The sequence below is a fragment of the Medicago sativa genome, chromosome 7 (assembly GCF_051527215.1).
Source record: "Medicago sativa cultivar Bolivia chromosome 7, Bolivia_mono, whole genome shotgun sequence".
Taxonomy (NCBI): domain Eukaryota; kingdom Viridiplantae; phylum Streptophyta; class Magnoliopsida; order Fabales; family Fabaceae; genus Medicago; species Medicago sativa.
Genome location: NC_140755.1, coordinates 73224007 through 73245617, shown reverse-complemented (window position 1 = coordinate 73245617; position 21611 = coordinate 73224007). Strand labels below are relative to the sequence as shown.

Sequence of the window (21611 nt, the reverse complement as noted above, 5' to 3'; positions counted from 1 at the left end):
ATTTATAAGAGAAATGATATTTGTACAACGACTTTTTGACAACTCTTTAAACAACCCTCTCTCTCATACTCACATGTGTTTTTTATTTTCTCTCATCTTCTTTCTCTCTCCATTGTTTTTGTCCAATCACAAGAGAAGAAAATTGGTTGTCATCAAAGTTGTTTAATTTTAGTTGTACAAATATCACTCCTCATTTATAATGTCCGAACAAACAACAAATTACTTGCGACTTCAATCTATAACATGCAAACATCAAACCCTAATTTAATAATACATGGTAATATATTACATATTCATTAAAAGTATAATAGTATTTGAGGAATATAAAACACTAATCCTCTAATAAACAACATCCTTGTCATCTCGGTTAATCTCGTCAAGAATCACGATTAATGCCACTATAAAAGCATAGTCAACATTGGGATAGACTGTGACCATGAAATTATCTTTACCAATTAAAATACTCTGAACTGTGTACTTTTTGTGCATCTGCAATAACAATAATACCAAAAATTGATTTGTGATTAGTATATATAATTAAGTGATAATTTAATAAAAACATATTATACTTTAATAAATATAGAAGTTTTAATTACCTGAGCAACAATGTTGTTAGATTCACCGGCATAAACAATGCAAGATCGATCAAACCAACTACCTTTAACTTTAAAGTCACAAACATTTTCTTTTTTGTTACTAGCTAGAAATACATCTAATTTGGTCTTAAATTGGATTAGGGACGATCTCTTCAATGTAAATATAAGATCTTTAGCATCTGTGCTTTCACCCCTATAAGCTTCCCACCGATCGTGCATAGTCATTATCTGCACCAAACACATAATCGAAATCATTAAACAACACTTTTTTTTTCTTCCAAGAAACAAGATTTAAAAACCACTATACACGACTATAGGGGTATAATCTAATGAATAGTAAATTTTTAGCAATTAACGAACAACACGTCTAACATAATATTTTTGGTCTCAACAAGTCCATCGGTTAAGTTCACACGTTAATTTTTTTTTTGAAGGAACACACATTAAGATTTTGTTTGGCGAGGTTAATATTTTAGCTTATAATCTATATGTTAATATGATTAAAATAGATTTGTTTGATAACAATTTTTTCTCAAGAGTTTATACTTTTTTTTTACTAATTTATAGTGTTTTTATGAGAATTCAAGTAACATTTGAGCTAACATTTATAATATTTTATGTCAAATTTTCCATTATTTTTAAAAGTGATGAAAATTGCAATAAAAATGACCAAAGGGGTAAAGCAGAATGATTAAAGTAAAAAATCTGAGAGCAGGTTTCTAATAATAATCACTACCGTAAATTCATTTTTACTGGTATTATTATTTATTTGTTAAATAGAAGAAACTAAGAGAGAGTAAAGTTGAAGATACCTTGCGACGCAAGGTTGCGATGGGGTAACCAGCGGCATCAACCAAGACACGGCGGTCACGGAGGGTTAAGAGAGAACCTTTCACTTTGAACACGATATTACCGTTGACATCGGTGACGGCGAAGTTTCCATCTGAAATGGTCATAACCTTCTTCACGACCGCCAAATCCACCGGATATGGAGCACAATATTGCTGTCCGAATATGGCAGTGGCGTGTGCCGGCATCGGCGGTGCAGAAGCATATTGCTGTGGTTGATAAGGATAAGCCATAATGAGGATGATGATAGCTCTTGAATTTTGTCTTTGTGATTAAATCAGAGTCTTGTTTGCTCTTTTTGTTTGTAAATATATGTGAGAATAATTGGATGGATGGTTATGGTTTAAATTTCTCAGTATCTTATATAAATAATAATTTGGTTGGTTTGTTTTTCGTTGTTGATAATATTTGATTGATTTTCAGGTTGGAAAAGAATATTGGATTGATTTTTTCGGTCAAAAGATATATTTGAATAACACAAGAAGAAATGATAGCCACCTAAAAAACAATTCAACAAAAGTGCTTAATTTGAATTTTGAAGTTATTCGTTTGGCATAAGATACTATTCTTTATTAAATTTTTGTGCGTAAGTATATAAAATTAGTAGCTTTCATGATTTATTATGGGAAAAAGATTAGTGGACACCAAAAACCCGTAGACAGGGTTATGTTATATATTGCTTAGAAAATGAAATATTCTACATGTAGAAGATAAGTGTCGAAGACATGAAGGTGTACATGTATTATTATTCTTGCATGTGAACGCATAGCGTACAGAATATTAATGATACTGAAGAAATAGAAATGGTCAACAAAGTTTAAACCAAAAAAGAAAAAGAAAACAGAAATGGTCTAAAGTAATTTTTTGTTGCTTATCCTTATGAGAGATTATGTGGTTTCAACCGAATTGGTGATGACCATCCTTGGTTTCGTGTATGGAAGATCTGGGTTGCCGAAGGAATTCGTTGTTTGGTACGGCTGCTACAACATGATCGGCTCATGAAGACTTGCATGTTGAACTATATTTGGATAGGAGATCCTTATGTAATCACTGTGGCGATGTTGTTGAAAATACATCCATGTCCCAAGAGATTGTCTGCTTGCGGTTGCTATATGGTTTAATACAGTTAGTATTAATCAAAGAGAGAGCTTTTTTGAAGCATATTTGCAGCATTGGATTGACTAAATTTGAACATGGAGCAGAACATGGAGAAACAAGTTGAGTCATGATAGTGAAGCTATGATGCCTCTTAACTCATGGATGGAGATTACAAGGAGGGTTAATTGTTACATGGACAATCAATATAACCATCCTCTGATTGCTAGTAGTAGGAGAGTGGTGGAGAATATTTCTTGGAAGCCACCAGATATAGGATGGATCCGTCTAAAGGAGGATTTATAACTGGGTGTGGAGGAGTGTTGCGGGGTGAAAATGGGGAGTGAATTTGCGGTTTCTCAAAGGGATTGGGGAGTTGTGGAGTTGTGATGCGTATATAGCTGAGATTTGGGGTGTGTTTGAAGGTGTGAAGTTGATTAGAGCTCGTGGTTTTCATAGAGTGGAGCTTCATGTTGATTCTTGGGTAGTGGTCACTACTCTCTTCCTCGAAAGTGGGAACAACAACATGTTGAAGTTTATTGCAACATATTAGACGGTTCTTGGATATGAATTGGAAGGTCCGAATTTGTTATTCATACATACTTAGAAGCTAATGCTTGTACTGTTACGGTACGCTTGCAAATATAGTTTGTGATGGAGGTTTTACTTTGGTGTTATATAAGCATTGTCCTTCTCATATTAGTCTGTTATTTTTAACTGATTTAGCTGGTATTTTTACTCCGCGTCTTGTTAGGCTATAGTTTTGTTATTGTTGGGCTTAGACCCTCTTATCATACAAAATAAAATAATACATAAGAGCTTATATATATATGCACTTTGTCTTATTTTTTCTATATACAAAACAAAATAAATCAAACACGTCAGGATTCTACTCTATTCCACATCTTTCATGGAAGACCATCTTCAAATATTTGCCTAGTTCATTAATCACAGTTAAGCTCAATGAAAACAATTTTCTCTCCTGGAAATAGCCTCTGAAGGGATTATTTGCACCCATAAGCTTCATCGTCATCTTATAAATCTGGTAATTCTGTTATGTTATCTCAATATATCTGATTGCAATTTGCAACAAAGGTGATGGAACGTGACACATGATTCTCTTCTATTTACATGGATTCTAACCACATTATCTAACATCACTCTTCCTCCCGTCGTTCGATCATGTGTTCTACAAAACAGAAATCAAATAAAAACCTCGCCGCCTTCGTGCAGAGATGATGTCGATCATAAACGGAGAGAAATCAATTCTTGATTACCTAGCACACAATCAAACAATCACTAACATTCTTGAATAGAATTGATTAGTAATTATAATTTTTGATGATATACTAACACTAAACTAACATATTCATATAAATAAAATATAATCTAAAAACTAACAAATATCTTAAGCATACAATAATACAAGCAACAACAAATAAAATAAAAACTAAGAGCAACTATTTAGAAAATATGAGCACGATGATGCTTCAAGGCGTAGTTGTAGTCCTTTGATGTAAGAATATGAGAGAGGAAGAGTGAGAGTAATGGAGAGAGCTAGAGGCGAGGAAAACAAAAGAGTAAGGGAGGCAAGTAGAAGGGAGGAGGGGTATCTATGGTCAAAGAAATGGTTTTGAGGTGGTCTCTATTAGATCGAATGACAATTTTTTTCTTCGCAAATTTACTTGAGGTGGTCAAGACTTTTGAGTTGTTGCATCTTTTTGTTAAGTATCAACGCCACATGATGGAACAAGAAGAACAGAAACCAAATACCTAAATGTCATATTAATTTGTTTTGCTTTGCTTCAAACACAAATTGCTTATGTTTTCTTAATTTTAATAACTCTGTACTAGTATATATCTTCTCCTTTATTTATGTACCTATCCTCTCTTTCAGAGGAGAGGGAGAGGAGAGGACTCATATCTTATCTCTGTCGTGTCGTGTGATGTCTGTGGATTATTTCTCCCTAAATACTAACTTTATAACTAATTTTTAGTATTCAGTGTTTTCTAGTTTTTAATGTTAGTTAGTATTAATACATTTCATATCAACCGGGGCTATGCCGTGAAGGAGTCGATGAACAAAGAAGCGAAAAAGGAGAATATGGGTTTTAGTTGCAGATGATGATTCTTAACTCTATGCTTGGTCTATGCCCCGACTTTGATTTTCTTGTGCCTAAGTTTTTTTGGAAGCCAAGTCTCTCATAAATCATATATTAGACAACTAATCCTATATGCCATTTTCTCTTCATTTGTCTGAAGATAAACGTTCATGCTCATGTTGCTCCCGGAAGACTAAAAATGGGAGTTCAATTAGTCTAAAAGTGTTGCCGCTGTACTGGGATCTGCCTCACTTGCTGACCTTGCTGGGTTATAGTGCGAAAACCCAGAACTGCACTAGGCTCATATTTATGCGAAAGGAGGTATGAAATAAAAAGAGCTAGAAAGGAGGCTTCGAGATGTTTGATAGGGATCGTATAAACTTTAGACTATAATCTCTTGTTTCAAGAAACGAAAGGTGCTAACACAAGAAAAGCATCACATACAGTGTATAGAAGGTAATGACGTTAATTCCTGTGGTAAATGGAAAAATTGTTCTAGTAGGCATTATTATGTGGGAATTTTATGGAGGATACTGGTAAATAGGTTATACAATGAAGGTTTTATGGAACTAGTGGAGGAACCATTTTGGGAGGTGGAAGTCAATGAAGTTAACTCGTCATAACTTAAAGCAAGTTATGTAGGAATCTTGGAAAATGCTAAGGATACTGAACATATGTACATCATGGTTTTATAATGGATGGTTATCAGACAATCACAAATTCACAGGTGCCCCGAACCCGGACGGGTGTTAATATGATGCTTCTATTCAATGAAAACAAAAGATTCGTTAAGGATGCGATGGTTTCAGTTAGAAAATGGTAAATAATGTGATGATTATTCTATTGCAGCAACTGTGCTTAAATTTACATAATAGCATACAATCATAGTCCTATAATCTAGATAACTGCAATAATAATAGAAATAATCCTACAATGTCTATAAACCGAATGAAACGATGATGTTGACTATTTGTTATTAACAAGGCGGACAATGACAGTTGTGTCATTATGAGCTGATTTTCCCTTCTTTAACCGTTTCAAATGCAAAATGGTGGTGGGGGTGGGTTATTTGTTTATACCCTAGACTCTCGAGATGATTTCATATCATAATATATAGATATAGTGCTTTCAAGTTCCTTTACACTTTGGGAAAAGTCGCTCAAAAATATTGCGGTAAGATTCAAAAAATTTATGGAGCTGGATGTAGACACAGAATAAAGAGACTAGATGTAGCAAGGGAATCAATACGATCCTAATTTGATGGAGAAAGGATGAGCCATGATATGAACAGGCAAATAGGCCATATAGCATTACAGTTTAGAGGTAGATTCACGAAAATTTTAGGACAACAAGCTGTTAGTGACTCCGATAAGAGGCTTTTTGATACTAGATATATATGTCGTAAGTATATATCTATCATGTGACTCCGATTTTAGGACACAGCTGTTGGTGACTCCGAATGGTACTTCGTCTTGTGGTTGTAGATGACATGTGAGATCTGTCATAACATGGCAAACCTTCTCAACATATTTTTGCAGATTTGTTGAAACTTTGCAAGGAGAAGAGAAAGCATATAGAGGTGAGCATGGCCCAAATCTTACCTAAGACTCATCCTATCATGGTCCGGTCCGACCAATATTTAAGGACGAGGTATGGTTGAGTATACCTCGTCCTAATCTGTATCTTACTCAATCCTAATTGCTAGCTCTATTACATTTGTGATCATACCTTTGTAGAGAAATATTCAAGTAAAATCTGTTACAGTTAGTTAGTTAGTAATATTGTAATAAAATATGACTGGATGAGTTACGTTTTTAGTTTGGATGAATGACATACTTCAGAATTCAAGCATATTATTAACACAAACAACTTGTCTCTAAATAGGTACTTTTTCAAAAAAGAAAAAACAGAGTATTTTGTGTGACTTTTACATATGTCTGAACAAACAAAAAATAGCCAGGATAATTCAATATAATATGCAAACCATACATGGTAACATATTACTTAATATTTGATGAATATAAAACCATAAACCTCTAATCATCAATCTTTTTCATCTTCGTTAGTCTCATCAAGAATCACGATTAATGCCACTATGAAAGCGTAGTCAACATTGGGATAAACCGTGACTGAGAAATGGTCTTTATCCATTAAAATACTCGTAACAGTGTGCTTTTTGTGCATCTGCATAACAACAATGCCATGAAAATTGATTTGTGCTTAGTATATACTTATTATAATCCAATCAACGTAATTAATTAAAACTAAATATACTCTTGTATACACAAGAGGATTTTTAATTACCTGTGCAACAATGTGGTTAGATTCACCAGCATAAACAATGCAAGATCGTTCCAACCAACTACCTCTGACTTTAAAATCACAAACATCTTCTTTGGTATTACCAGCTAGAAACACATCTAATTTGGTCTTCATCTGGATTAAGGATGATCTCTTCAATGTAAATATTAGATCTTTAGAATCTGTGCTTTCACCCCTATAAGCTTCCCACCTATCATGCATAGTCACTATCTGCACCACAACATGACAAAATTCAGTACTATATCAGTTGAAAACGGATGTTGTAATTTATTTTTCACAAACTCTCATGTCGAGTTTAGCCTGAGACAAGCGAATGAAGTAACTAATACATGCTAGAGAGGTCACATTCTTAACTACTCTTCATATTTCTGTTGATGTACCGCCATGTAATATTGAGCTGATAGTGATATCTAATGAAATGTTGTAAGCTTTGTTTCCCTCACAAAACAAAATGTTGATCATTGTTTTATTTTATTTTGGTACAATGAGACCATTATTTTGTGTAGCAGATAGACGAAATAACAATAATAACAATTGAAAAGTTGATTCGAGATTCAAACTCAGATCATCACCTTCGACCAAATAATTTCAGTATTTTTGTCGGTTGATTTAAAAAATAAAAATGATCAATCCGGGAAAACATTACTGTTAAATGGAAGAAAATTCGTAAAAGAGAGAATAAAGTTGAACATGCCTTGCGACGGAGGGTGGTGATGGGGTTACCAGCAGCATCAAGCAAGACACGACGATCATGGAGGGTTAAGAGAGAACCTTTCACTTTGAAGACAATGTTTCCGTTGACATCAGTGACGGCGAAGTTTCCATCTGAAATGGTCATCACCTTTTTCACGATGGCAAGATCCACTGGATACGGAGCACAGTATTGAGGACCGAATATGGCGTTCGGGGCTGCCTGTATCGGTGCAGATGCAGATGGCTGTGGTTGATATGGCTGTGGTTGATAAGGATAAGCCATGATGATGATGATGATGATAGGACTTCAAAAATGTATCTGTGATTAGATCAGAGTCTTGTTAAGTTTATATGTGAGAATGAATAATGAGATTGAGAATTAATCTTTCTTATATAATAGTTTGATGATTTGATCGATGGTAGGGAAGAAGAAGAAGAAGAATACCACCGAAGGTGCTATGATAAATTATTCGTACGGTTTAAGATATTGTATTTTTTATTTTTTTGTGCGTGTGTATGAAATGAAACTAGTGGCTTATGAACGCGTAGGGTACACACAACACTGATTGAAAATTTGAAATCCCACGTGAGAAGTCAACTAATCGTAAATAAGGGTATTATGGGCAAACCAAAAATATGAAAGGAAGGCTAAAAGATCAGTGGGTAAGTTTACTAATGATGTGTTTTAATTAATTAGGAGGTGCATAAGTAGGGTTTAGTAGATAATTAGTAATTGGTCCATTAGGGTTAAACAATAAACGGTTCATTAGGGATGGAGGAAGTAAAAAAAGTCTCCCTAAAACTGATAGAGACAATGCATAATATTATGTAGGGTTAAGACTAGAACCTGGGCACCTCACTTTTTTTTTTTTGGTCAAGTAAATTATACTCACTAGACAACATAACAAAATTTATTTATTTTTTTGTAGATAGATGAAATGGCAAAGCCATTATAAATTCAAACACAAGTTGAGGTACCGGGGTTCGAACTCCATTAATGGCGTCTGGTCTAACAATTTTGGCATTTTGCCAGTTGAGCTAGGACTTGCAGACAAAAAAAATTCTCATTATTTATTATAAATGGAAATGCTTGACAGTTCTAGAGTATAAAAAATATGTTTCTGTTTAGGGCCATGGGTGGATCTGCATTAGGCATTGTGTGGCTATAGCTATCTTCACTCAATTGTTTTTCATAAAAAGAAATTACATATGAAAGATTTTTGTTGGAACAAAACGAAATAAAAGTGAAGATGTGCATCTGTTTGGAGCAATAGGAGGAATGAAAAGTTAGAAGAGATTGACGGTTAATATTGTTATAATTAACAATTGTTAGGATTACAAAATGAACTTGGACTAATAAAACAAGCCCAAGTAAAACTACTAAAATATCTTTTATTTTTAGCTTGACAAAAAATTACTAAAATTGTTATTTTGGATGAAATAGTACATAGTTTTTAATTTAATTATATTAGACAAATTTTATGACACTTTTATTTTAGTCACAAAAAAAATTAGTCTTGGATTTGCTCTTGAATTAGGGCCAGAGTAGGATTCTTATTTGAGTTGTGTCAGAACTTTGATACGTGAGTAGCTAGAGAAATTGTATACTACTATCTTCGTCTAAGGAATGGTAACTAAACACAAAATATATCGTATTTTATACATTTATTTTCTTTACTCTCTCTCTCTCTCTCTCTCTCTCTCTCTCTCTCTCTCTAAATTTGAACCACTCCACATAAACCTCTTCATTTATATTCTCTACAACAATTGCTACTTGGACCTCTGTTTCGACCACACCCCTTCATGGAAAAATCTATTGGTGATAAGAAGTCCGACAAAATTTGGTGTGATTATTGTAAATGTGTGATGGTCTGATTAGGCAAGAGTACCAAATCATTTACCAAGTAATAAAGTAATAAGTAGAGTATCATATCCACAGGGATTGTCGTTTCGTCTAAACAACTCGTGTTACTTATTTTAGTTTGATGATATAAAATAAAAGAGGTAAGGATTAGAGAGTGCAATTTTTATCTATTTGCAACAGAACAAGTTACCTGTTTGGTTCCAGAAAAGTAAGCAACAGTTAGGACTTTTTGAATCCCCCTATTTATTTTGTTTGAATTAAATAACATTCATGTCGCGTTTAGTTATCTTAAGTAGACTATATAAGTGACGAGGCCGTTGGGACGTTCTAACCTAGTCAGTTGTCAAGTTGCAACTGCTGATCGCACGGTGATCCTTACGTGCGGGGTCTTGCTAATTCAAAGGTAATTGAAACCTAGACTTAAATTGGTGTTCCTAGATTTCCAAAGGTAATGGAGGCCAATGTTCCTGAAGGTCTTCCCATCTATGAATCTTAGGAAACTCATAGCACATTCTCCTTCTCCCCTTGGTAGTTCTACAAATGGGCATCCCTATCAGCATCTACCTTACCAAGAGGTCGAGGATAATGGTCTTACTTACTAGTATCGGTTCACTCCCCTTGGTACTTATTTCCCTAATTAATAACTAGTTACATCCTAGGTTCAACATATTTTACTCAGTATTAGTAATGTCACCTCCTAAGTACTTACTACTAGAGTCAACTCGCTTTCGGTATCTTTCATCTAGTTATTAACTACTTACTCCCTAGAGAGGTAGATATAAATATCAAGATATAAGCATCAATATTAGGTCCCGTCACAACATAAGTACCAAGTCTAGGGCACTTAGCCGAAATAAATTAATCCCAATAAAACTTAATAGCGAACAAAAAATATACTAAGACAAAACAAATAAAGGTTCATCTTAGAACCCCTAGCCTATAAATATCTAGTTACACATGATAACTAAGACAAAACACAAAAAGATGAAAACATACCCTAGAAAAGATAGGAGAAGATAGAACTCCTCATTGGTTTCTAAAATCGCCTTCCTCTTGAAGTGCTCCAGTTTTGAACGAGAAATTATGAATGATGAAGGCGGTATTTATAGGGAAAGTTTCCACCTGACTTGGGCTAAAAACATGGGCTTCTAGGGGTGAAAAAGTCACAAAAAGTGACTTTTTTCGCAAGTCACTAGGCGCCTAGCGTCCCAGACCATGCGCCAGGCGCATGTGCCTTGCAGGTTTGGGTGTCTAGTGCCTCTGCATGTGCCTGGGCGCTTTTGTTGCTCCTCTGGGCGCCTAGCGCCCCTTCCAGTGCGCCTGGGCGCTTCAGTGCAACTGCTGGTGCTGAAATGCCTGTGTTTCTTCGCCTGTTTAGATGTTTTCTTCAATGTAAGATGTCTTGGAACTTGGGAACTGAATTCCTTCCTCTGAAAAGTCTCCTGAGGCCTCTTGAATCTTCATTCTTCATCTTCCCAAGGATCACATAATTCTTCGGATGTCTTGCTTTGCCTGATTTTCTTGATTTCTTCCTGAATTACATCAAGAGCACCCTAAAATTGCTATGTTTCAAAAAGAATAGAATTACAAACTCAAATATAGAATACAATACAAATGTCCCGAAATCATAGGCAATTGATCTAATACTCATCTGTTTTGCTGGTAAAACCTACTAAAAATGACTGAAAAACATGCTAAGAATAATGTAAGATGACATGTCATCAACGTGTATGGCATACGCGTGAAACATGTTCAAAGCTCAATGGTAAGCCTTCAAATTGGAAGACGAAAAGTGGTAACCAAAGTCGTGCATTTCAGGCAAGTAATTATGATCAAGAGATTTCACTAACATCTGAACAACTAGACAAACTATTCAAATATTTTTCAAATTCTTTGTTTATGTATGAATGATTTCTATTGGAACAAAACGAAATAAAAGCGAAGGATGCACATTTTTTTAAAGCAATGGGAAGAATGAAATGTTAGAGGAGGTTGATAGTACATAGTTTTTAATTTCATGTTCACTCACTCACTCTCTCTCTCTCTCTCCAACCCTAATGTGTCCGTCTTGTCCAAAACCTGCGACTTCATTTGTACTACGATTGACAAAGGTAGATGAGAGGTTATGGGTTGGAGGTTTTGTACTACGATTGACAAAGGTGGATGAGAGGTTATGGGTTGGAGGTGGTGATGGCTATAGACAACGGCAACGAAAGAGGAAGAGGATGGTGTTTGAAGAATGAAAGAAGATGACGATGAAAGAGAAATAAGTTAGGACGGAGGGTGAATGGATAAAAGAAGACACATGTGAAGAAAGACAAAAAGAGGACGATAAAAAGAGAGAAGTTTTAGTAGAGAAAAGAAAATTATGCCCTTGAAATTGAATGGAAATTACGAGTTTGACCCTATTGTTGTGTTTGTGTCAAAAAATAAGTGTCCAGTTATCATTTCTCTATTTTATTTTGGGTTCCTATCACAAGGAATGTAACATAGCTGATGTGGTGGAAAGTATAAAAATAAACGAGTGTAAATGGTTGAAATCAAAGATAATAGGTTTTGATTTTTCACAACAGTGGTGTTTTTTTTTAGAATGTCAACGACGATTTCTTTATATTATGGCTTCTTCGACTAATCTTAGCACATCTTGACTCTTGATAATTCCTTTTTTTAAAAAAGAGAAAATACTACAAAGTATTTTGTGTGATATTTACATGTCATTATTTTAGAATATTGAATTCGGTATTCGGATAATTTATCATGTCCAAACTCTAAAAAATACAAAATAGCTATGACTTCAATCAATTTATATATATAATGCAAACCATTGGAAAACATTGGAAAACCATTGCACAACTGTTGTTCATGAATATAAAAACATTGGAAAACTTGAACCCCGTGCTATAAAATGTGTTTTTGTTGGGTACTCTCCAACTCAAAAGGGGTATAAATGTTTTGATCCCAAAAACAAGAAATTTTTTGTCACTATGGATGTCACATTCTTTGAAAACAATCCTTTTTTTTATGATGTTCATCTTCAGGGGGAATTTGAAGGAAGACTCATTTTTAACAGAGGACATAAGTCTTTTAAATGATTTTCTCTTGCCTATATCACAAAATTCTAGAATTTGTACTTCTGACCTATAGAAAATGGCCATGATTCACCACCTGAACTTACTTATTCTATGATTAAGGAACTTGATAAATCCGAGCCTACACTTTCTTATGAAGAAAACAATGAGAATATTGAAAATGATAAAAACGAACTAATTAAAATGCCACAAAATGACGAGTCCTCTAAAGAGAACATGTTTGAAGTTGGAAAAACCATGGAGAAGTCAATGAGTCAACATCTAAACACTGCCATGAGTCTGAATCGGGGAATAATCAACCTCCTACAAAAAGGAAAGGTAAGTCTATCTCTGTTTCTGAAAGTCATATTAGGAATCCTGATTTAGATGTTCCCATAACCATTAGAAAACCTGTTAGATCTTGCACTGAACACCCTATGTCCAATTTTATATCATATTCAAACTTGTCTTCATCTTTTTCTGCTTTCACCTCCCAATTGTCTAGTGTAGAGATTCCAAAGAATGTACAGGATGCTCTAAAAGTTTTCAAGTGGAGGGAAGTTGTATTTGAGGAGATGAAAGCCCTTGAAAAGAACAAAACTTTGGAGTGTTATGACACTACCATATGGCAAGAAGACCGTGAGATGTAAGTGGGTGTTTACTGTAAAGTATAATTCAGATGGATCGATTGAAAGGTATAAAGCTTGATTGGTTTCTAAGGGTTTCACTCAAACTTATGGCATAGACTTCTCAGAAACATTTGCTCCTGTTGCAAAGTTGAACACTCTCAGAATACTGTTATCTCTTGTTGTGAACCTAGATTGGCCACTACATCAGTTGGATGTTAAAAATGCCTTCCTCAATGGAGATTTAGATGAAGAAGTATATATGGATGTTCCTCTGGATTTGAAGATAAATTTGGCTCAAATGTTTGTAAATTACAAAAGTACTTGTGTGGATTAAATTAGTCTCCTAGAGCTTGGTTTGAGAAATTCACTCGATCCATGAAAAAACAAGGGTATACTGAAGGTCAAGTTGACCATACCTTGTTCACAAAGTTCTCTCATAATGGAAAAATCTTTATACTCGTAGTTTATGTTGATTCTTACCGGAGATGATATAGCTAAAATGGCAAGAGTGAAAGAAAAACTAGCTTTCGACTTTGAAATCAAAGACTTAGGATCCTTGAGATACTTTCTTGGTATGGAGGTTGCAAGATCGAAGAAGGTAATTGTACTTTCGCAACAAAAATACATCCTAGATCTCTCGAAAGAAACAAGAATGAGCGGTTATAGACCAACAGATACTCCCATGGACCCTAATGCAAAACTTTGTGATAAAGGGGATGTTCATGTCGATACCGGAAGATATCAAAGATTGGTAGGTAAATTGATTTATCTATCACATACAAGACCTGATATTGCTTTCTCAGTCAGTGTAGTAAGTCAGTTTATGCATTCTCATTTTGAGGAACATCTTGATGCCGTTTATAAAATACTAAGATATATGAAGGCAAATCCTGGAAAGGAATTATTTTTTAAGAAGACTAGTGAAAGAGGTGTCTCTATATTCATTGATGTTGACTGGACGGGTTCAGCCACAGATAGAAGATCAACCTCTGGGTATTATACCTATGTGTGGGGTAACGTCGTGACTTGGAGGAGCAAGAAACAAGGAGTGGTAGCAAGAATTAGTGCAGAAGTTAAGAGCTATGACTCAAGGTATTTGTGAAGGACTATGGATCCAAATGAAGCCTCTAGCCATAGTTTTGATGATGTTGGCCTTTTTGGTTCTATTTCTATGTTGTTTAGTTTAGATGTTGTTAATCTAGCTTTTCATTTTAGATTCTATTAAAGCACCCTAGTGAAACAATTGGTATCTGTTCATTCGTGTCCTTTATCTGCAGGAATTGATTCAACTTTGCCTAAATCGTATCATTTAAGTCTCTGACTTGATATGAATCGATTCATGATGTTTATGAATCGATTCATGTTTGAATCGTATCATTCAGTTCTGAGTCGTCTCATTTAAGTCTCTGACTTGATATGAATCGATTCATGATGTTTATGAATCAATTTATGTTTGAATCATATCATTCAGTTTTGAGTCGTATCATTATACTCTCTGACTCGCTCTGAATTGATTCACATCAATTCTGAATCGATTCAGACCTTCATATGGGCAGCTTGAATCGTTTCACTTATCACATGACTTGCATATATCTTCACAATCTCTCCTTGTGTCTGGGCTTATTTTTCTTGGTGTGTGAATCGAGTCAGTTGTTTAATGAATCGATTCACACAGTTGTTTTTGTGCGAAAATTTAGCCTAACTACCTTCCCCTGTATATTGTCTTCTCCTCATAACTCTTAATTCATTGAATCATTTGCAACTATTCTCTCTAGGTCTCAAAAACTCATTGTTCATACATTCTTCAAGATTAAACACTTTTTCTTAGAATCACTTTGTACATTGAGTCACATTGATTTGCTAGGGTGCTAGTAGGGATTGTAAGTTGGTTCTTTCAAGAAGATTGATTGGGCTTAATCAAGGCTTCAAAGGGAGTGAATAATCTCATTCCACCTCCAAAGGACTTGGGGGTCTTTCTAACCGTTCTTGAAGTCGAAGGGGGTTCGTTTACCGGACGTAGCATCCAAAACTTGAGTGAACAGGTAATCAAGGATCCGAAGATTCAAGGAGCACCAAATTTAAGAGTTACTTGGAGTTTGGGGGAGTGTTTGCATAGGGGTTGAAAAATTAGGTTTAATTTCAAGGAACTCTTGTAAACACATTGTAATCCACATTTGTTACTTAGTGGATGACCTTGGTGAAGGTGTACTTTGTAACAACCCAATTTTTCGCTAGATTTATTTATTATGTGTGTGTTATATGTGCTCTTATGTGATTATTTGCCTCTGTGTGTATTTTCGGTTAGGAATTGTAGAATTCGTGATAGAAGGGTATTTTAGTCATTTTGGACTTAGGGGTATTTTGGTCATTTTGAGAGTAAGGGTAATTTTGTGATTTTGATGAGGATTGTTTTTAGTGCTTAGTGAGATTAGTGTTATTTTACTAAGTCACTAGAGAGAGTGTAGTAATTATTTATTTACCGGTAGGTGACCGTTAGTATTACATTTTACCGTTAAGTGAGTAGTAACATTTTGGTTGGAATAGAAATGGGTTAGGCCCATTAAAGTGTTGTGAGTTGAGCCCAATAGATAGAACCTATATAAGCTCTTGTTAGTAGAGGAATAGGGTTTTTCACCAACATTTGCAATTGATAAGAGATAGAGATAGAGAGAAGGAAAGGGTTTGAAGAGAAGAACAAGAGAAAGGGGTTGGAGGCTAGAGCTAGAAGATGAATTCATCATCTAGGAGCTAAATTGAAGCTTGGGTTAAAGATTCTTGGTGCTAGAGGTAAGAGGGATAGAATTCAACCATAATTCATAACTTTTTCCTTTTTACCCATTTTTGTGAAATTGATGAATTGATTCTAATTGATGTAAATTCGTGCATAATTGATGTTGTTATGTTTGAGAACATGATATATAGGATAATTGTATGATTGTATGTGAATTAACATGTTGAAATGCATAAATATTGGTATATTGTGTTCTTGAGCAAATTTGATAAGAAATGAAGTTGTGGTGTTGAATTGTGCGTGAATTTGTGTTCATTAGTTGTTGTTGATGATTGTTGAACTGTTGGAACCGAATTGGTGTAACTGGAATCGTTGTTTATGGATTTGTGAGGAGATTTGTGGTTGTGTTGGTGTTTTGAGAAAATTTTATGATTTTGATGAAATGAGCCATTTTGTTGTTTCTAATGCATGATTCATGTTTGTTTAGATGCATTATAACTATTAGGATCCATAAACACTTTCTGAAACTCGTTTGGGTGAATTGGGGATTTGAAATGGGGATTTTTGGGTGAAGGAGGGTTGAACCCGTAACAATTTTTGACAGAAACTGAGACAGCACGTTTAAGCATGTTGCAGCGTACTCTAAGCGAGCGGTTCCTGGAGTTAGGACGCTTAAGCGTGCTCCAAGCGTGCTAAGTCCAGAAGCTACTAGAACTTGGACGCTTAAGCGTGCAGAGGACATTTAAGCGTGCAACTCCCAGTTCAGCCACTTTTATTTCTTCGCTTCGTGCACTTGGGGACCAATCCGGGCTTTCTAAAATGTTTCTTTTAACTTGTTAAACCTCTGTTTATGCACTTAATCCTACTGGAACATGGTTTGAATCGAATTGGACTTGAGTTTGTGAACTTTCACTTAACTTTGGAAAAAGGGTCCAAACGTCGATTTTTCCGAAAACTTGTTTTTCTCAGGAAATTGAAGTGGGATTAAAGTTGTATAATGTTTATAAGATTTCTAAAAATGGTTGTGACTGATTTCATCAAGTTTGAACTTGTTTTCCTTTCGAAATGATAATTTTTGTGAAAAATGATAAAGTGAGACGAACTTTGAGTTTTTCATGATTTCGTCACACTTGGCCGGTGAAACGCCAAGGTATCCTCTACTGCACTCATATGTAGCCTAGAGGTATACTTAGTTGAGGCATTGGAACTTGTTTACTTGGTTTTGACTTAAATGCTCAATTATTTTTAATGTTGTGACTTTGGGAGACGAACTTGATTGAAAATGATTTTTGTGAGCCAATTGCCTATGAATCCTTTATGGATAGTTGTTATACCTTATGTGAAGATGATTGGTGGTGTATATATGTGACAATTATATGTTGCTTGAATTATAGATGTTGTTGGTGATTATATATATATATATATATATATATATATATTAAGTGGTGGTGAATTGTTGTTGATTGCATATATACAAGTATTGGTGATGTTGAGGTGATTTGTTTGTGTGAACATATGCATTGTAGTCGAGTCATATGTTCATGTATTCATGACTGATGGTGGCGGATTTTTTTATCCAATTGAGGTGATTACAATGTTTTTGTTGCATCGAAGGTGACGACCTTGAGGTGATCTGGTACCACATGCATCTAGATGAGTCTAGAGCCATTGCATACATTGTTGGTGAATTGAAATGCATTTGAGTTGTGCATGATGATTGAATTTGTTAATTGTTAATTGACATGGTTGAAATTGTGATACGTGTATGATACACTTGTTGATATGAACTTGGAATGATAACATTGAATGATCTCGAATGATATGAATGTTGTGAATGCTTGTGAGTACATGTATAATTTGTTATTCATCGTTCTTGAATATATCTTTAATTTCCAATGTTCTTGTTAATTCTACTATGGATTATGATGATGTAATGCTAACCCTCAGTGGTTTACCACCTACCTTTCCGTATGGACGGGTAGATGGAGTGCAGGATGCTTAGATTGTATGCTTGATGTTGCCGAGGAGCAGAGTTCCTCTTTTTATGTGCAAGTGTCTAGATTAGGGCTCTGATCTAGGGTAGTACTTGCATGCTGGATTCTGTTTTGATTATGTAGTTTTGGAGTTAAGATATTGATTGTATCTGAGATCGAGAGATGTATTTATTATCATGAGATTTGAAGATGTTATTCACGTGGTGTTTATATATGTTCCGCTGCTATGTTATGCAACTTGATAATTTATACATGTTTGTTTTCGTTTGATGACGTAGCATCTATTTCTAGGATATATTCGTATATTCGCGCGTTTTACCGCTTATTAGAAGTAGGGTGTTACATACTTCATCAAGAAGAGTAGACGTAGCTCTAGCGAGGACGAGAAATAGCGAACTACTATAAAAAATATCGGTGTTATCTCTCTTCCCTATCCTCTTTACTTTTTACTATTGCATGTGATTAATTGAATAATTGATAGAATAATTGCTAGTGTTGATCTAAGTTGTTTTTCATTGAAAATTAATCTAATTCATTGAATTAGGGTTCATATAATTTGCTTAGATCAATTGATTGCAAAATCTATTCAATTCTTCAATCACACATGTATTGTGTTTTGATTTGATAACATAGTATTTTTGTTCGCATAGGTTTGGTTTGAAATTGTTATAAGTTTTGCATATTGTTCAAGGTTGATTAAAGTTTGATTGTATACTAAGATTTGTATCGTCAATCTCTCAACTCTAAGATTAAATCTTATTGCTCATATATTTGTCTTTTTGATTCATTGTTTGTGATTATTCGAGCACAATTCCAATAGTTAATTTTGTTAAAATAGATTTTCACTAAAACTCCGGAAAAACTTTTCAGAAAGCTATTCAACCCCCCCCCCCCCCCCCCCCCCCCCCAGCTTGGTAACCTAATAGCCATATAGACCAACACCAAAGAGTCCTTAATGAACTCAAGATGAAAATCAACCTACCTTTGAAATTACACTCTGACAGTAAAGCAACAATTAGTATAGCTCATCATCCAGTCCAACATGATAGAACCAAACACATTGATATCGACCGACACTTCATAAAGGAGAAACTGGATGTTGGGATCATATGTCTCCCTTTTGTAACTTCTAGTCAACAAACTGCGGATATCAATCGACACTTCATAAGGAGAAACTGGATGTTGGGATCATATGTCTCCCTTTTGTAACTTCTAGTCAACAAACTGCGGATATTCCAACCAAGAGTTTGGCTAGACCCATCTTTGAGCATCTAGTAGATAAGTTGGGCATGATCGATATTTATGCACCAACTTGAATGGGGTGTTGGAATATTTATTAAAATATTTCTAGTAATTTCTATTGTTATTATTGCCCTTTATATAAGGAGATAATTAAGTTATAATCTCACTATTTAAACAAGCTCATGCTGAGGAATAAATGAGAATAGCATTTAACCATTTCTTTGAACATCTTTAATTTTATTTTCACACTAGTAACAATTTTAAGGGTTACAAAAGGATTTTGACCAATAAAACTAGCCCAAATAAAACAACCAAAACAATAGGAAAACTGTTATTTTGAGTAAAATAGTACATCGTCTTTAATTTCATTTTCACACTCTTCTCAAATATGTATCTCCTCTGCAACTCTCTCTCTCTCTCTCTCACGCGCACACACACACACAAACATTATCACTATTCTTATTTCATATGTATTACGAGTCTTTTGACATATCTTGTCTTTTTTTGGTCAATTTTTTTGGTGTGCGTGTGTTTAAACTAAAACTAGCGCACATGTACGCATAGGGACAATAGAGATTGTAGCGACAATGATAAGAAGAAACAGATATGGTCGACAAGTAATAATAACTAGACTTGTTGCATTGGCACATTGTTATCTTGTCAAACCTTGTTGTTGGAATATATATATATATATATATATATATATATATATATATATATATATATATATATATAATAAAATTGAATTTTTCTTTAAAAAAATATTGAACATTTTTTCTTAACATAAGTACCGAAATTAGTTAGTCTTGATTCCAATTTTCACCTGAGTATCGTAGGGTATTAGTTAAGGAAACAAATATAGTATAATATTTTTGAAATTGTTACTAAACTTTTAAAAGTGTAAAATATATTTTTCTCAATGGAATACTTTTTGTTTTCTTAACTAGTGTCTCAAATACATTACGGTTTAGTATATAATTAGTAATTGGTCCATTAGGTTAAATAATAAAAGAACCATTAGGGTTGCAAAATAAAATGTTATCTTTATTTGATATAAATGGGAATTCTTATTAGTTTTAAAGTATAACATAATAAGTTTCAATTTAGGGTCATGAGTGGATCCTCCATTAGGCATTGTATGGCTATATAAATACCAAATATTTTTCAAATTCTTTGTTTATGTATGGATGATTTCTATTTGAACAAAACGAAATAAAAGCGAAGGATGCACTTTTTTTTTTTAAAGCAATAGGAAGAATGAAATGTTAGAGGAGGTTGATAGTACATTGTCTTTAATTTCATTTTCACACTAGTAACAATGTTTAGGGTTACAAAAGGATTTTGATTAATAAAACTAACTCAAATAAAACTACCAAAACAACTTTTTATTTTCACAAAAATTGCTAAAACTGTTATTTTGGGTAAAATAGCACAGTCTTTAATTTCATTTTCACACTCTTCTCAGCTCTGTATCTCCTCTGCAACTCTCTCTCTCTCTCTCTCTCTCTCTCTCTGCAACCCTAATGTGTCTGTCTTGTCCAAAACTTGTGACTTCATTTGTACTACGATTGACAAAGGCAGATGAGAAGTTATGGGTTGGAGGTGGTGATGGCTACAGACGACGGCAACGAAAGACAGAGAGGAGGGTGTTTGAAGAATGAAAGAAGACACGTGTGAAGAAAGAGAAAAAAGGGCGATAAAAAGAGAGAAGTTTCAGAAGAGAAAAGCAAATTATGCCACTACAATTAAATGGAAATTACGACTTTGACACTAGTGTTGTGTTTGTGTCAAAAAATATGTGTCTGATTATAATTTCTCTTTTTATTTTTGGTTCCTATCACAAGGAATATAACATAGCCCAAGTAGTAGAAAATAGCCATCACTTCAATCAATTTCTATATATATATATATATATATATATATATATATATATATATATATATATATATATATATAATGCAAACCATATTGTCCTCTTCACTTATCTTCTATACAACCATCGTCGTCTAAATTATCTTTAGGCCATCGCCCTCTCTCTCTCTCTCTCTCTCTCATCCTAATATATTTGTCTTGTCCAAAACCTGAGACTTCATTTGTACTACAATTGACAACCGCGTGGTGAGGTTATGGGTTGGAGGTGGTGATGGCTACATACGGCGGCGAAGTCGAAAGAGGATGAGGACGACGTTTGTAGAAAGAAAAAAGGCGACGATAAAAGAGAGAGAAACTAGGACGAAAGGTTTTGATGAGTCAGAGTACACGCATGTGAAGAAAGAGAAAAAAGGATATAAAAAAGAAAAGTTTCAGTTGGAAAGGTCAATTACGCCCCTGTAACTATATGGATATTATGAATTTGACCTAGTGTTGTATTTGTGTCAAAAATGTGTCAGATTATCATTTCTCTTTTTATTTTAGGTTCCTATCAC

At 34.4% G+C, this 21611-nt stretch overlaps 2 protein-coding genes across 2 annotated transcripts; both read right to left on the bottom strand.

Moving 5' to 3' along the window:
• Positions 1–239: 239 nt before the first annotated feature.
• Positions 240–1781, bottom strand: LOC146908290 (protein LURP-one-related 10-like). Its single transcript, XM_085722996.1, has 3 exons — positions 1409–1781; positions 597–824; positions 240–489 (listed from the first exon to the last, which is right to left on the bottom strand). The coding sequence occupies exons 1-3, from the start codon at positions 1676–1678 to the stop codon at positions 340–342; spliced, it is 648 nt and encodes a 215-aa protein (XP_085579122.1). The 5' UTR covers positions 1679–1781; the 3' UTR covers positions 240–339.
• A 4694-nt stretch (positions 1782–6475) lies between these two features.
• LOC146908289 (protein LURP-one-related 10-like) lies at positions 6476–8022 on the bottom strand. Its single transcript, XM_085722994.1, has 3 exons — positions 7655–8022; positions 6947–7170; positions 6476–6826 (listed from the first exon to the last, which is right to left on the bottom strand). The coding sequence occupies exons 1-3, from the start codon at positions 7938–7940 to the stop codon at positions 6686–6688; spliced, it is 651 nt and encodes a 216-aa protein (XP_085579120.1). The 5' UTR covers positions 7941–8022; the 3' UTR covers positions 6476–6685.
• Between the last annotated feature and the right edge of the window lie 13589 nt (positions 8023–21611).